This window comes from Fundulus heteroclitus, chromosome 17, assembly GCF_011125445.2.
Source record: "Fundulus heteroclitus isolate FHET01 chromosome 17, MU-UCD_Fhet_4.1, whole genome shotgun sequence".
Classification (NCBI taxonomy): Eukaryota; Metazoa; Chordata; class Actinopteri; order Cyprinodontiformes; family Fundulidae; genus Fundulus; species Fundulus heteroclitus.
In genome coordinates, this window is record NC_046377.1 from 9,691,497 (window position 1) to 9,707,394 (window position 15,898).

Consider the following 15,898-nt stretch of genomic DNA (forward strand, 5'->3'; position numbering starts at 1 on the left):
TTTGAAAATATCTGCCATTAATTTGTTACGAAAATGTATACCTTTATCTTATAAATGAGGCAGAAGTCTGAATTTTATTAGTCTTTAACAGCCTGAATGTTTGTCAAAAAAAAAGTCTAAGAATCCCATCATTTATTGCACTTGAGTGCGTTTTTTGTTTGTTTTCTCAAAGGCACTGACATGAAAGGATGGACCACTTGGTGAGGTTATACCAAAGTGCTTCTGGGTGACCAAAATGAAATAAATATAAATATAAGAGAAATTTAACCCACCATTTGAGGTGTTATATTAATTACAAAGTGTGATATTCCAAATTTTCTAATGTGTCGCCTGTGTGTCAATATTAAAAAAGAGGCACTGTATGAAAAAAATAATAAAGAATATTTCATATGGTTAGCTTTTCTTACTGGACATATTCATTTATTATGAATATGTCATATGCAATTAACCAATGTAATATTTGATCCTGATCCACAATGATCAAAAGATTAAACATGTACATATACTTCTTCTATTGGTCTAATATGGTCCTTTCATATATATATATATTTTTTTTTAAGCAAAGCCCATGTGTTTGTTCAGCAGAAGATAATTTCAAAATATCATAGTAAATTAAATGTTTTTCCCATCCTCTGTGGTCAAATGTACAATCATGTGTAATTGTGTACATGCAGTGGCTTGCAAAAATGATTCACTCCCATTGAACTTATTTACATGTTGTCATGTTACATAAGCAATTTTCAATTCTGCTGGAATTTGATGTCATACGCTTAAACAAAGTAGTGCATGAATGTGACGTGGAAAGAAAATTCAAGGATTCAAGATTTTTTAGGATAAAATGTTGGTATATACAATATCTATCAGCTTGGCACGTCTAGAGACTGAAGTCTTGCCCACTGTGTTTTGGCAAAGTAGCTCCAGCTGAGTCAGATTGGGTAGATAACTACAGTTTAAACTTTTTGCCACATATGCTAAATTGGATTTAGGGCTACGCCATTCTATCAAAGGAATATGCTTCATCTCAACCCAGGGGTCTCGCTCCACAGTCGTCGGAGGCCGGCGCCCAAAGTCATCCCTGTTCCAAAGCACTTGAATCAAAAGACAGAACAACCCCATCCATTCCACATGCAGTCAAGAGTCCTGCTAATGAAACAATTATTTGATTCAGGTAAGATGAAGCAGATGCAGATCTAAACCTTGCAAGACACTGGCCTCTGAAGACTGGGGTTAAAGACCCCACATCGAAATTATTCCATTCGAGATGTGGCTGTAAATTTAGGGCTGATTTCCTGCTGGAAGGTGAAGTTAGTTTAGAACAGGGTTTCTTCCAGGATTCCTGTGTATTTAAAAGAGCTATAAGTGCACTTTGGTTAAAATCTGAACGACACATACACAATGCCTTTCACGGAGACCTCCTTTACTCAACGGTTCGTTGTTGCTGTGAATCTCCAATGAATGTTTACTAACATTATAGGTATATAATCTTTTGGGACACTTTTCTTACTGGCTTCCATTTCTGCATGTTTCTGCTCTTTTGCCAAAATGCTACGCTCTGTTTTTGGGAACGTTCATATGATTGGCTCAGGACCCAGGAAGTAAACACTGAGCTACTCTCTGAACGGAAGTAGTTCCAGACCTGACATTGTTGATGGACATGACATTGTTGATGGAGAGGACAGATTGTTTATAGGGAATGTTACTTCAATCCTAGCTGAGAAATGAGTATCATTTATGTTGATTTTTATAGTAAATATCTTACTTATTGCTCCTTTAATTGTATCCAGCTTCCCATCAGCTCTGATCAGCTTCCCTTTCCCATCTAAAGAAAAGCCTCCCCACAGCACGATGCTACCGGATGTGTTGTGTGCCTAAATAATCTTATTTTCTTCCCACTTCCCAACTATGCTATGCTTTTTTTTTTGTATGGTTTTTTTTTCCCCCCCCAGAGGTTTGCAGTTGTAACGTGACAAAACTTGAAAAAGTTCAAGGGGGGTCTGTAAGGTGCTGGAATAAAAACCCTTCACCACGTGATCGAGCCGTATCTAGGGACTTACTTTCTTATTTTCAGAGAGAGGCATAAGACACAAAAACACAAAATGTTATACATGTAATCCTCCCCCCCCCCCCCCCGCCCCCCTCCAAAGTAAGAATATATGTGAACAGAGAGGTGTGAACATGTTACCGATTTGGTTTGTGAACACCTGCATCCTAATGAGCTCCTGCTCAGGTTTTTCAACATGATAGTGGTCAAAACCCAGACTTACAAATCTGTTGGACACACACACACACACACACACACACACACACAGAGTAAGAGAGAGAGAGAGTCAACATTCAAGGAAGGTCAGGATCAATACTGAATACAGATTGGTTTTTTTCCGAGGCGTACACAATGGTTCACTTACCTGACCGTGCGGAATGCATTAGCAGGCAACTCTAAAACGAGCTCCAGCTGTTAGACAGTAGCATGAAACAAGCTGAATGTTATTACGCCGTTATCAGGGACACAAACCACGGGCGATTTTGATCGTTTCTAGCTCTAAACCACGGCCTACCACAGTATCGCAGCTATGGTTTGGGTAGAACTGGATGCCCCTCAGCAGGAACTTGTCCTGTGAATCATATTGTCGTGCGTCTTGTGTTATTTACAGCCACGTCGATCAGAGCGAAGGCGACTCGGGTTACGCGTTTTGGTATGCGCCACCTTGCGTGTGAGACAGTAGAGCCTTTGCGTGTGTCCGTCCCACTGGACCCAGCACAAATCCTCGGCGAGCCTCTCCGCCGTTCGGGACAAACGCTCGGGATTTGAGATCACCTGGTTCACACAAACATTTCGTCTTCAGCTGAATTCCTAACGCGACGTCCCCTCTGGAGGACAGCGCGCTCGCAATGCAGCGGCTCAGGCTGAACCAGCTTCTGTAGATGCTTTGCAACAATTCTGCCTATCAATCATCGAAGGTGTGGCGTCTCAGGCGGCACAAAACTCCACACAACATCCTCAGCCAGAACATCCTTAATTAACACAAGAAGTACGGAGCGATCTTTAACTCACCACTCTGTAGCCTTCCTGTTTTCCCAGAAGTACATGATACAGATCCACGTCTGAAACATATATAATTCAATGATAATTCAGTCAGGTTTTCCCCTCATTTTCTGTGGTTTAAAGTTAAATATACACTGCAAACGGAGAAACGATGCAAAGACTGACATCCGTCCTCAGTCAACAGCAGCAGGTGGCTCTCCAGCGCAGATTTCAAGTCAGTTTCTTGATGGAGGAACTGCAACAAACATGGTGCAGATTAAATGGAGCCAGCATTCTTAGAACTTTAATGAGCACTTTAGAAAATACAGTTTCCATCCACTAATATAGCCTTTTTGAAAAAGTGCTTACATTATGTGGTTAAACATAAAGAAAGCTGCTTTTCCTGTGTTTGTGCTAATATTACGGTCAGATTTGATAGACGCTAGGTAACTAATGCCAGCTCAGATTATCAGATCATCCATCCATCCATCCATCCATCCATTTAAACATCCATTTATTCTCCCTTCCTTTCTTGGTTCCATTCTATATTTGTTCTATCCTTCGATCTGTCGATGCTACATCAGGTGCTTGAGGAGCCATATTTAAAGCCTGACCATGGTAGAAATATCTGCCATTAAAGGGCGCATAGCATGATTTTCAGTTCTTCCTTTTCACGTTGAAATCATTTAGTTGTGGTCTATATAAAGTGGAACTGCTGTGCTTTTGGTCTGAATTCCAAAGGGTTCAGACGATTTTCAAAGCCTGAGAGACACCACACGTAACGATAAAAAAAATCCTTGACAAACAGGTTTCTCGTCCGGTGTGTGGTGTCCGGTCAGACGACAAGCTCAACGCACCACACACGGCAGGATATTCTCTTAAGATTATTTTAAGAGACACGGCGATAATTGGTGCCTCGATGACGGGGGGAGATCGGGGGGGAAAATCAGGCTAAAAATCCTGCCGTATGAACCAGCATTCATTTAACTTGTGTATATTTTTAGCCGTTTATGGAATTTTGGGGGTGCCACTGAAGGGGTTACATTAGATGCTGCTCTTGTACCCTTTGTAGTAAAGGCAAAAGCTTGCCGTCACTGTAAAGGTAACACACTTTTAAACTAAGAAATCCAGTCTGGTAACCAGTTTTAGTTACTGAAGTTGGAACACACAAATTGTCAATGTTTTGCTCCTGTTTTCTTATTTCTGTCTTCGACATGCAGCTCCAGGTTGATGCAAGGAGATTCTAGTAGACAAATAAAGGAGCCAAAAGAGACAAGTCTTTAGTGTGAGAGGTTCAAATTGGAATGCAATGTGATAAAAAAAAATTACTACTCTAGATCTGTTTTGCTGTATGTCTAGGCGCACTCCAAAACATTTCTGATAAAGTAATCAGAAAAGCCATTGTCACTCCTGTGACAAACTCCACCGTTTCTTCTGTTGCTATTTGGGCTTTCCCAGAAGCTTTACATACATTTACTGGTGAAAAGGTACGTCTTAGGGTTGGACGATACAGAAAAAAAAGCATCTTAATAAAATAGAAATCATATTGATCGATATTGATGATTATCAACAGATTCAAAACACATCTTTAAGTGTAGCCCTTTATGCTGTTGCTTAGCGAACTATTTTTATACACAGAACATACAAACACTGAAGTCAAACTCAACCCTTTATTCAACCAACATTTTACCAAAACTGCAAGTTTTAAAAAAAAGAATGTATGCTCTCTGAAATCTTTGAAGTGGGCGAAGCTTGGTGACACTGCATTCCTGGGTCTGTATTTGTGATTTGCTGGGAGGGTTTAATGACTATAATAGTAGTAGTTATTCTATTGAACGTGTTATTGACCCTTTTTTTTCTCCTATCATCAATATACATCTATTGGTCGATAAATATATTGGTATTGAATTATCGTCCAGCCCTAGTATGTCTAACACCAAAAGCTGGCTTTTATACACAAGGAGGCACCAAGAGTGCGGCAATCCGATGAGCTTTACGTATGCTGTTTTTTAAATGTTTTAAATGTCCTGCCCCACCAGCAATACATCCACGTGACGGTAATTTCACTGGCTACAATCTCCACATGTCGCGATAAGCATCTAAAGTGACTGGTCCGATCAACGTACGTCAAAACGGGAGGAGGGAGGGTTTAGAGAAATGAGCTACGGTCAATAACATTAGCTCTGGAGAAACTGTGGATCAGCACAGGTGTTAATCAAAGGAGGGGGGCCTAGATGACCATCTAGGCCCCCGAGTTCTTAAAAAAACAGTTCCGATGGGTCACCGGTGACCTGTTGCCAGCTTTTCTTCAAAACTGATTAACCTTTACAAATAAGTTAAAACTTTACATGTGAAATGCATGTTAAATTTTTTATCTTTTTAGGATTGCTTCATTATTCGCTCAGAAAATAATTAATGCTATTCATATTGCATAACATGGCTCAGCCTTTTCCATTGTCTCCTATTCCAAGATCACGGACCTTGAGATTACCAAGCTTCTCTACTTTGCATGAATTACCTGCAGGGATTTCAGTGTTGTTGTTTTTTATCCTGAGTCTCTGTTATGAAACAATAAATATCCAAAGATGCTTCTTTACATATTTAGTGGTAGCATCCTGATGCAAAAAAGAGGTTTATGTAAATTTAAAGATGACTTCATAATTAAGCCTGTAATGTGGCTTAAGGAACACGTGAAGATTTCTTCTCCGACTGACTCAGATCAGCTGATTTACATCCTGAATAACTTTTGCTTCAAATGGTAAAAAAGTTCCATGCAGGATGTATTAAACATGAAGCAGGAAAAAAAAAGGAAAATAACAGAAGACATGATAATAAGATTCAGATGAGTCACACATAAATCTTGAAAGAAACTTGACTTCAGGCTAAGATGCCTTTTGAGATAATTGCAAAAATAATACCTTGCGTACCTTTTCCAAACACCATTACCATATTTCTACAGCCAACGTTAAAGAATTCTACTCAACACAACAGAAATCTAAATGAGGATAGATCAAAACACATGGGAAGGGTCGGGCTCTACAGCTTTGCTGCGTATTAATGAAAGCTCTTCAACGCCAACATTTACATGGTAGACAAAAAACTAATCATGACTGAGAAAGTGAGATTGAAAAGCATGAAACGGAGGAAAAGACTGCCAACTAGTGGTCAGCAGACCTGTAATACACCAATGCAGTACCTTACAAAAGTGTTCATAATCCTTGCACTGCAAAAACAGAACTAAAAATAAGTCATATTTACTTAAAATTAGTGTATCTGTCCTTGATTTGAGCAGGTAAATAAGATGATTTGTCAATGGAATAAGACTTTTGCACTTAAAATAGGAACAACTCATCTCCATCATTTGTTATTTCAAGTGCAGTATGTCTAATTATCTTATTTTAGGGGTCAAAATACTCATTCCATTGGCAGATAATCTTATTTACCTGCTCAAATCTAGGACAAAAACACAAATTTTAAGAACATTTGACTTATTTGTAGATCCGTTTTTGCAGTCTGAACCCTTTCACATTTTGTTGTGTTACATAAGCAAACTTTAAAGGCATACTATGCAACATTTTTCAGTTAACTAATGTGTTCCATACCGTTTTGGATGATTAAATTAGTCATTTCAGGTCGAACAAAGGTTTTCTCGGCCGCCCTGGTGGTCTGTGGGGGAAATACCGTAGTTGCAATTGCAAGAGCCCTCGGCCCGCATCCAAAGGCTCAGAAGTCTCGTGCAAGACCGCGAGAGTCGGTCTTGCACGAGGGCAAAAACACTCCATGTGTTGTTGCCCTGCCATTCACTATATGCACGCGCGAAAGCAACAACAAAGAACCGCGTGTTAACGTCAATCAAACATGCAGGCATATCGAGTTTTTTTATATATATTATTATTATTATTATTATTTTTTTTTTTTTTTTGTTTTTTTTTTGAATGTTGGCGAGGCGGTAGCGTGAGTTTGTATAGCACTGCGGGAAACCCTGATGTTCATACTTTCACTATGTTAGTCATTGTTTGTACTGCCGTTTTTTTTACTTTTCGTTGCGTTTGCCTGTCTGCTAAGCTCAAAACAACCGCGCCTGGCTTGATGGAGAAACCAGAACAGCTGAGCATCTTTACGACAGTGCACTTTTACTTTCGCCCTCTGGGGGGAGCCTCGCTGGAACATCAACCCCGGTTGCATAGTATACCTTTAATGTTTTCTCTTGGGTTTCTAAAAAGGAACGCATAACTGTGATGTGGGACGACACGGATGCAACGTTTTTAACATCTGTCCTCCACCCCTCTGAGTCAACACTTGACTGGACCAGTTAAACACTTGAATATGCTTTGATTTTAACTATGCCATTATATATTATATATATTATATATATTATATTCCTGCTGAAGGTGAAACTCCACCCCAATCTCAAGTCTTTTGCAGCTTCTAACAGGTTCAACAAGGTTTGTGTTTTTAACCTGAGCAAATAAAAGAAAAAAAAAAGAAAGAAGGTCATGAATACTTTTGCAAGATGCTGTAAATTACAGATGTTTTCATGCAGCTTAAGATCAGGTCCGGGAACATTCTGATTTCAGCTTGTAACCGTTGTGGAATCCAGATTTAAGGCTCACGAAAACGGCTCAGACGTTATTACTCTACCTGCACTTTGACTCTGCAGTCCACTGCCTTGAGGACTTTAGTGTTGTTTATGGGGTGGATCTCGATCAACAGAGTCAGGCACTTTGAGACTAGACATGCAAGCAGGACAGGAAAAAAAACACGTTTATACCAAATGCAAATACATTCTCTCCGTCAATTTTGGGTTTTAAAAACATTTAATAGGCTGAAAGGGAAGAAAACATGTTGGGTGTTACTTGGTCTGAGGCGCTCCTGTCCACTGGTGTTCTGTGCCAAGCTGACAGCTGAAAGCACAAAAGAAAAGGCCCGAGTGACGTTACATAAACCATAGCACTTACTCTATATCAGTACTGTGCTGTGCCACAGCTGCAGAAAAAAACGTAAGCTGCTTCCCTGGTTTCATACGTGTTTCCTTATTTATAAAATCATGACGTTAATCAGCTGTGCGGCTCTCCAGACACACTTGAGCTAGACAATCAAGTTCACCGAATGGCATTTCTTGCTGTTGGGTCTTAATTTGTGCGTGACAGAAGCTCACCTAATAACGTCTCCTCCTTGTTCAGGGAGCAGCTGCTGACACACACCTGTTTGTCGAACGTGTAGAGGAGCTGATGGGGGCGAAACACACGGGGTTGAGTGTGCAGACACGCAGCCATGAAGTAAAGGTGAAAATCTGCAGCACTAAAAGGAGAACTGCGGACACGCAAACCTCAGTACCTTGTTCTGTTTGGTGCTGGGATCATATCTCCCGATCCTGGTGGTGCCTGTTCCTCCCTTTCAAGAACAAAACAGCATTTCATGAGAAGGTTGTCAAACACTTGCGGTTAAAGGGAATCTTGCGTCCTCTTTTAATTCTAGGAATAACTATTAAGTCCACCTTTGCTGTTTCTAACGCATTTAGGGGCTGAATAGCAGCCAGGTGCTGCTGATCGAATGTGTTTACCTAATGATCAGATGGTGTCACCATAAAAGCAGGGAGTGTTGGCAGTTTGCTTGTCTGAGGCAGACAGGTGTTTGGTAGCGCAATGCCAAGTGGGGAAAACACTGGCGACGACGAGCAGCAATTACTGCTTCCCATCAAGCTGGGAGACATTATGGGGTTATTTTACGACACTAAAAGCCCAATGTTCTAGATTATTAATGAGTGAAAAACGTTTAAGAGACCATTAGCCACCATTTCCAGAAGACGACATTCCAACAAAGTCGCCCCACCGCCCGATTGTACGGTTCTCATGGGCTGCAAAAGACCGCTGAGCTGCATCGTAAACGCTCTTAGTCTGTTCTGTGGCAAAATTCATAAGCGTGCAAATTAGTTCCTTGCAAAATTCCATCTACTCAGACAAGCTTCCCTGTTCCTGCTGATGAAAAGCACCCCCCCCCCCCATCCATTATGCTGCAACCTCCAAGGCATGGCTACTGTGCAACGTTAGTTTTCTACCACAAACTGTTTTTACATGTTTGCTAAAAACGTTAGATTTTGCATCATCTGAACGGATACGTTTGAATGTTTACTTCCTTTTAACAATGTTTTTTTCTTGTCGCTCCTCCATAGGGGCCACAAACTTACAAAATGTAATAATTCACAACTTTACAACGTGGGACAATTCTAAAGAATGGCTTAATTAGAAGGGTTGCCGAGAGAATACCTCTTCTCTCTAAAAAGAACACGATAATACAACTAAAGAGACGTCTGAAACAATTTCCTTTTGGACAAAAGAGACCAAAGCAGAGATGTCTGGTCATATTCCACAAGCTACATTTGGCATGATCAGTACAAACATCTAAAATTAACTGCTGCATATTGCGGCGGAGGGGTGATGGCTTGGGCTTAATTAGCAACCACAGGACCTGGGTCGGCCAGGAACTCCTCTGTATACAAAAGTCTTTTTGAGTTAAATGTGGCCAGCAGTGTATGACGGCTAAAACCTGGCCAAATCCGGGTCACGCAAGCAAGAAATCATTGTTTTCTAAAGAGGAATGAGCTCAAATTCCTCAGTTGCCCATAATACAGAAATCACTGTAGGAAATCAACAATATTAAAAGCAACATCTTGTGTAATCGAACCAGTGGAAACTAATGCACTCTCTGTCCGCTCAAACCGTTGCCGTATTGCAAAACTCAGTACGCAACTGATGAATAATCCCAGAACAGGATTATTGAAGGAATTGTTCATAGATGCTCTAAACGTGTACTTTTCTAACTTCCATCTGCAGCTAGCTGCGCTGGATAACTAAATAAATCTTAAATAGAAACAAGCAAAGACTAAATTCAGTAGCCCAATTTTTTTTCTTTTCTTTTTTTTTTTTTTTTTTGGTATGAGTTAAAGTGGGCAGTTATTATCCCTTTATGTGGAAAAAATGCAAAGTTTCTTGATGCTGCTTTTGTCAAATTAATGTTGAGTTCATTTGTTTCATTTTCAGGCACCACAAGGGGGCTTCAGTTCAAGCAGCCCACCCACATCCTCTTATAATATGCTGTGGCTAATATTCCTAATCTCCCTAAAGCAAGTAGCTCTACTGTTTTGTTAGGGTATCAAGAATCTTTATTGTCACCGTGTGCCACCATGGTAATTTTTTTTTTTTTTTGTGAGACAGACGCCCACTCAAGATATTACACAAATAATATATAACACGCAGACACAACAGACATAATATTTACACACCTTTTTTTTGGGTGGGGGGGGGGGGGGGATATGAGCTGAATGTAAGACATTACTGACATGAACTAAAAAAAAAAAGAAGAAAAGAAAAGAATCCTCTGAACTCAAGACACTTGAAAGACCTGACAGCCCCGCACACTCTTTAACCTTCGGGGTGGGGGGTCCATCATTAAACATTCATACCTCGCAGCAAAAGAGCACATTTTAGTTTCCAATTCTAGAAACGATCCCAAAAATACCCAAATGTGTCAGGCTGATTCATAGCAGAATACAAAGCAAATGACTTTTTTCACTTGATAGCACCCACACGGCAGTTGAGAGCAGAGACGGTAGAAAACCCAGAATTTCAGAAGCAACCTTTAATCTGTGATCAAATCAAGATACTCTTAATCTTAATGCAAGAGCTACATTAGCAAAACTGCATTTTTAAGTAAGGATTTCTGATAAATACCACATTTAATTATTTGTATTGCACAAGTCAAATGACGAATATCACCATCACTGCGTTATGTTATCGTCTAGCAGAAACATCTAATTTATTCCAGAAATCAAGCATTCATGCAGTTAAAACATCATAAAACGTGGGATATAAAATAATTTTCTTTGACAGCAACAGAAAGTTAATACTAGAATACCAGAATACTCACATATGGTAGAAAAGCTTACCTTCCAACAGTAAAGCACGCTCCCATCTCTTTCAACGTTCAGGATACGAGTGTCCACATCTTCAGAGTATTCTGGTGACACAGCTTTATTATCACAGAGTGCAAACTAATGTAAACCCCCTTTTGACTTTTAACATTTTTTGTCACGTTTCAAGACTTCTAAATTTGACCTGGCCCATTATAAAACAATAATAAGCTTCAATTTACACACTTATTATAGCTGTGGCTGTATGTTTAGGGTCATTCGCCTGATGGTTCCCTGATCTGAAGGCCTTCGCAGAGCAGCTGGCTTTACACTAGGATCAAATTATGCACAGGTGGGCTTTAAATAAAGTCAAAGAAAAGATGAGGAAAATTTTACATTTTAGTTATAACATTTCAAAGTCATCTGATGAGCATTTGGAAGAATAAACTATTCACTATTTCAAGGGGTTCAAGCAAAAAAAATAAATAAATCTAAATTCAACACATTATAAACATGACAGAGAGAGCTCGAAATACCTCCAGCAATTTTCTTGAGTGGGATTAGTTAATATTTGTTTTATTACTATTTACATGCCCGAGCTTAGTTTATGACGTATCCTTATTATGAGAAGGCAGATAGCCCCATCTGCTGTTTATTAGATGCAGTACAACAAATCACGGCTACTCTGCTTTCTTTCCAGTATACTAACGTGAACTTTTAACGACTAGCTGAGCAACAATTGTTAAACGTACATTAAATCATCGAACATTGCTTTATTGGTGATTTTTTTTTTTAACCAACTATCTCCGCGAGCACCTGAACGCCTCACCTTTCACCCTGCAGACGGACGCCTCCTTTCTGAGGATATCAACCACAACATCTCTCTGCAGGTCAAACTCTTGCCTCAGCTTTAACATTGTCCCCTTTGGTTTTGGTTGCTTTCTGTGCAGAATCGGATCCTCCCGCAGGAAAAAAAAAGAAAGAAATGCCTTCTTAAACGCAGGCGGCACCTTGCATCTGCTTTCCGCCGCTCAGGCGTCCCATCATGTGACCGAAAGGGGTTATTTTTATGCTGCCTTTGCGAAAAGGCAAATGCACGCTGACAGCTTTGTCTAGAAGCATACTTCCTCTTGACTTGTAAAACGTATTTTTTTTTTTTATTGACATGCGGAAACTGCACGCCGCTCCGGCGTTGGCTACGCCCTCCTCCGGTGGATCACGGGGCCGGGAGGAGCGCTGCCACTGGCCGAGGAAGGCGTCCGTCCAGCGGGATGGAATGTCTCACCGCCCCCGGTGCCACTCTGCCAGCACTTCGCGGGAGTGTGTCATAAACTCGACCCAAAAAAAGAAAAAGGAAAAAACAAAAATCTGGAAATAAAACTGTTATCTTCCGAGCATTCCTCGGATATGAGAGACCAAATAAAGCAACAATAACTCAACTTATGAACGTACAATTTGTGTAGAAAAACTTTTTTTATGGAGTAAAATAAAGGGGCAGAGATTGGAACGGAAAAAACAAACACGCATGTCAACCATCATTACATGTTAATAAATCCATGTTTTCAACTTGTAATGCAGAGAAAATGCACCTAGGCAAGGCAAGGCAAGGCAAGGCAAATTTATTTGTATAGCACATTTCAGCACAGAGACAATGCAAAGTGCTTTACATAATTAAAATATAGAAAAATAAAACAGAATAAAAGCACGTAGGGATCAAATATAGAACATGGGAAAATAGAAACTAAAAGCAAACATTAAAAACAGTTGGACTACAAAGTTGAACTAATGATGTTTCAGTAAAACAGTTTAACTAGAACAGTCCAAGGCAATCCTAAACAAATGTGTTTTTAATCTTGATTTAAAAGAACTCAGGCTTTCCGCACTTTTACAGTTTTCTGGAAGTTTGTTCCAGATAAGTGGAGCAAAGGAACTAAATGCTGCTTCTCCGTGTTTGGTTCTGGTTCTAGGTATGCAGAGTAGGCTGGAGCCAGAAGACCTTAGTGGTCTGGAGGGTTGATTCACTGATAACAAGTCTATGATGTATTTAGGTGCAAAGCCATTCAGTGATTTATAGACTAACAGAAGTATTTTAAAGTCTATTCTCTGAGATACAGGGAGCCAGTGTAAGGACTTTAGAACTGGGGTTATGTGCTCTACTTTCTTAGTCTTGGTGAGGACGCGGGCAGCAGCGTTCTGGATCAGCTGCAGCTTTCTGATCCACTTTTTAGGCAGACCTGTAAAAACACTGTTGCAGTAATCAATTTGACTGAAAATAAACAAATGGATTAGTTTTTCCAGATCCTGCTGAAACTTTAGTCCTTTAATCCTGGAAATGTTCTTCAGGTGATAGAAAGCCGACCTTGTAATTGTCTTTAGATGCTTATGAAGGTTCAGGTCTGAGTCCATCACTACTCCCAGATTTCGGGCCTGATCAGTGGTTCCTAGCTGAAGCGACTGAACCTGTGTGCTAACTTTTGATCTCTCCTCTATTTGTCTAAAAATTATTACTTTAGTTTTCTTTTTATTCACTTGAAGAACATTTTGCCACATCCATGCATTGCATTTACTCAGTGCTTTAACTGGTTCATAGTCACCCGGTGACATGGTGATGTAAAGCTGTGTGTCGTCTGCATAGTTATGGTAGCTGATGTTGTTGTTTTATATGATCTGAGCAAGAGGGAGCATTTAGATGTTGAAGAGGAAGGGACCCAGGATGGACCCTTGGGGAACCCCACATGTAATTTTTGTCATCTGAGATGTAAAGTTACCTACTGACACAAAGAAGTCCCTGTCCTTTAAGTAGGATTTAAACCAGTTGAACACCTGTTCTATTTTAAAACATTTCTAAATATTGATACAGAAGAAATAATATTAATAATAATAATAATGATGACAATAATACAAATTATAATAATAATAGCTTTTGTCGTGTAAGACAAATGTGTTTAAAAGTCTATTATAACTACTATTAATACACTAAAAAACAAAACAAAAATACAGCTGAAAAAAGACAAAAGACTTTTAATCGGTTGAGACATAGAGTGGAAACAGGTATAGGGCTTATATGCCAATGTATTTTAAAGCAATACAGTTAAGTTGGACTAATCATAATGGTAGATGATATGAACCTATTAGTCATTTTAAGCAGTGTGTGGATTAGAGATGTGGGCAAATGGCAGAATAAACAAAGATACAGAAGAACCAAAAGCTGGAGCTGGTTTCCCTGGGAGAGGTGGCAATAATAACAATAAAGCATCCATGTCAATCAGTCAGTGTGGCTGACTGATCTGTTCCTTTTCAACATTTACTGAAGAAGAAGATATTTGCAGTATCATCCAGCAGAATATCCTGTTTGAAAGGGGCCCAAAAGTTGAACTTTAAAGATTCTACTTGGTCATTCTTATTTGCAGCCCATTCCACTAAGTCTTCTACCCCCCGCCTCATCGATATAGTTTAAATCACCAATCATAAAACTTTTGAAAAGTCAGTTTTCAAGTATTTTCCTAGCACAATGTTTTTGCTTTATTTTGTCAATATTTAACAGCTCTTGGCCTTCTTTACTTTGGCTACACCTTACGCAATGCTTCTATGGGTTAGATAAACTGGACTGTGGATTTGGTAAGTAGTGCCAATAGTGGTGGATTCCTTTTAACTTCCACTCATTTGCTGTTTAAGGTGATCTTCTATAAGGCAAAAATCACCATAATCCACTCTTTCTCATTTAGCAAAACACAACAGTGATGTAGAGTGTGTGTTTTTAATGGCTTGTCGTACAATGTTAGCCATAGAAATAATTTTTAACAAACTAAATATTAAAAATTGCTCACAGAAAGAAAACAATATTTTGCTCTATTACACTGTCATTTCAAATGTTTCTATTTCAGAATATTGTGATGATATATCCCTGAATCAACACAAATATTAGCCATAGCGCAGATGTGATCAGTTAACAGTGTTCTCCGTTTAAAGATCCAATACTGCCCCCTCGTGGTGTTTTACAAACGTGCACAACACAGGAAGGACTGGTTCACTTTGCAAAATGAACGGTAACAAAATGAACGGTAACACCAAGCAATAGCTTCTAGCGACCCAGGACAGTGGCGGGTGAGTCATTGACTCGCATCTGACTGAGGATGGGACTCCATATCCTTAAAATCAGCAGTCCACCAACTGCGGGCTGCTTCAGTGCGAGCCACCAAAACTGACAAAGACTCCTGGACAGGTATCAAAACGTTTTCAGAAAGAACTGATCGAAAGTCCGGTTGACTCCGATTTAAGCCTGTTTGCTGTTGCGATGACCCGGATAACTGAGAATTTGCACAGGCATCTTATATTCAAGCAAGTTCTATGCAAAATAATGGGCCATAATTCCACTGAACCATTGATATGTATGGTATGTATGTGATAAGCCCATGGAAGGATACCCAAAACATTCGAGCCAAGTCATACTGTTTAAAGACAATTCTGTCAAACACTAAGGAAATATACAGCGCCTTGCAAAAGAATTCAGCTGCTATGGCCCATTCCTGAAGGCAAAACTGCTACAGCACCTTCATGTTGGATAGTTTCTGCTTGTGAACAGCGATCTTCAAGTCTAACCACAGGTTTTCAATTGAATTGAGGACCAATCGGACTTTGACTAGGCCACTCCAGCACATTGAAATTGTTCCCCTTAAACCACTCGAGAGTTTCTTTAACAATATGCTTCGAATCATTGTCCTGTCTGGAAGGGGAACCTCCGTCCCAGTCTCAGATCACAGGCAGACTGATGCACCATACTTTTACAAGTCACTTAGAGTGAAATGCTGAATTTAGAAAATTTAAATCCATCAAAATGAGTGCACTAGTTTGCAATTGTTGCACAAAATAATTTACATTTACATTACATTTATGTATTTGCTATTTTAAATATATTTTTTATGTATCGTCACATAGAGTTATTTATATATGTTTATGTATTAAATTGT

At 39.6% G+C, this 15,898-nt stretch overlaps 1 protein-coding gene across 2 annotated transcripts in view; it reads right to left on the minus strand.

Moving 5' to 3' along the window:
* LOC105931699 (gamma-secretase activating protein) overlaps positions 1-12,064 on the minus strand; it is a 49,547-nt gene extending 37,483 nt beyond the window's left edge. Inside the window, exons 1-13 of one of the 2 annotated variants that reach the window (XM_036148876.1) lie at positions 11,761-12,064; positions 10,968-11,038; positions 8,360-8,416; positions 8,181-8,250; positions 7,879-7,926; positions 7,664-7,752; positions 3,209-3,278; positions 3,053-3,102; positions 2,705-2,815; positions 2,556-2,612; positions 2,406-2,452; positions 2,183-2,268; positions 2,055-2,057 (exon numbers count right to left, since the gene is read on the minus strand). In XM_036148876.1, the coding sequence (XP_036004769.1) occupies positions 2,055-2,057; positions 2,183-2,268; positions 2,406-2,452; positions 2,556-2,612; positions 2,705-2,815; positions 3,053-3,102; positions 3,209-3,278; positions 7,664-7,752; positions 7,879-7,926; positions 8,181-8,250; positions 8,360-8,416; positions 10,968-11,038; positions 11,761-11,848 (847 nt within the window). In that variant the 5' untranslated portion in view covers positions 11,849-12,064. Of the gene's footprint in view, positions 1-2,054; positions 2,058-2,182; positions 2,269-2,405; positions 2,453-2,555; positions 2,613-2,704; positions 2,816-3,052; positions 3,103-3,208; positions 3,279-7,663; positions 7,753-7,878; positions 7,927-8,180; positions 8,251-8,359; positions 8,417-10,967; positions 11,039-11,760 lie in introns of those variants that run through there. The other variant, XM_036148875.1, reaches the window with a different exon arrangement.
* Between the last annotated feature and the right edge of the window lie 3,834 nt (positions 12,065-15,898).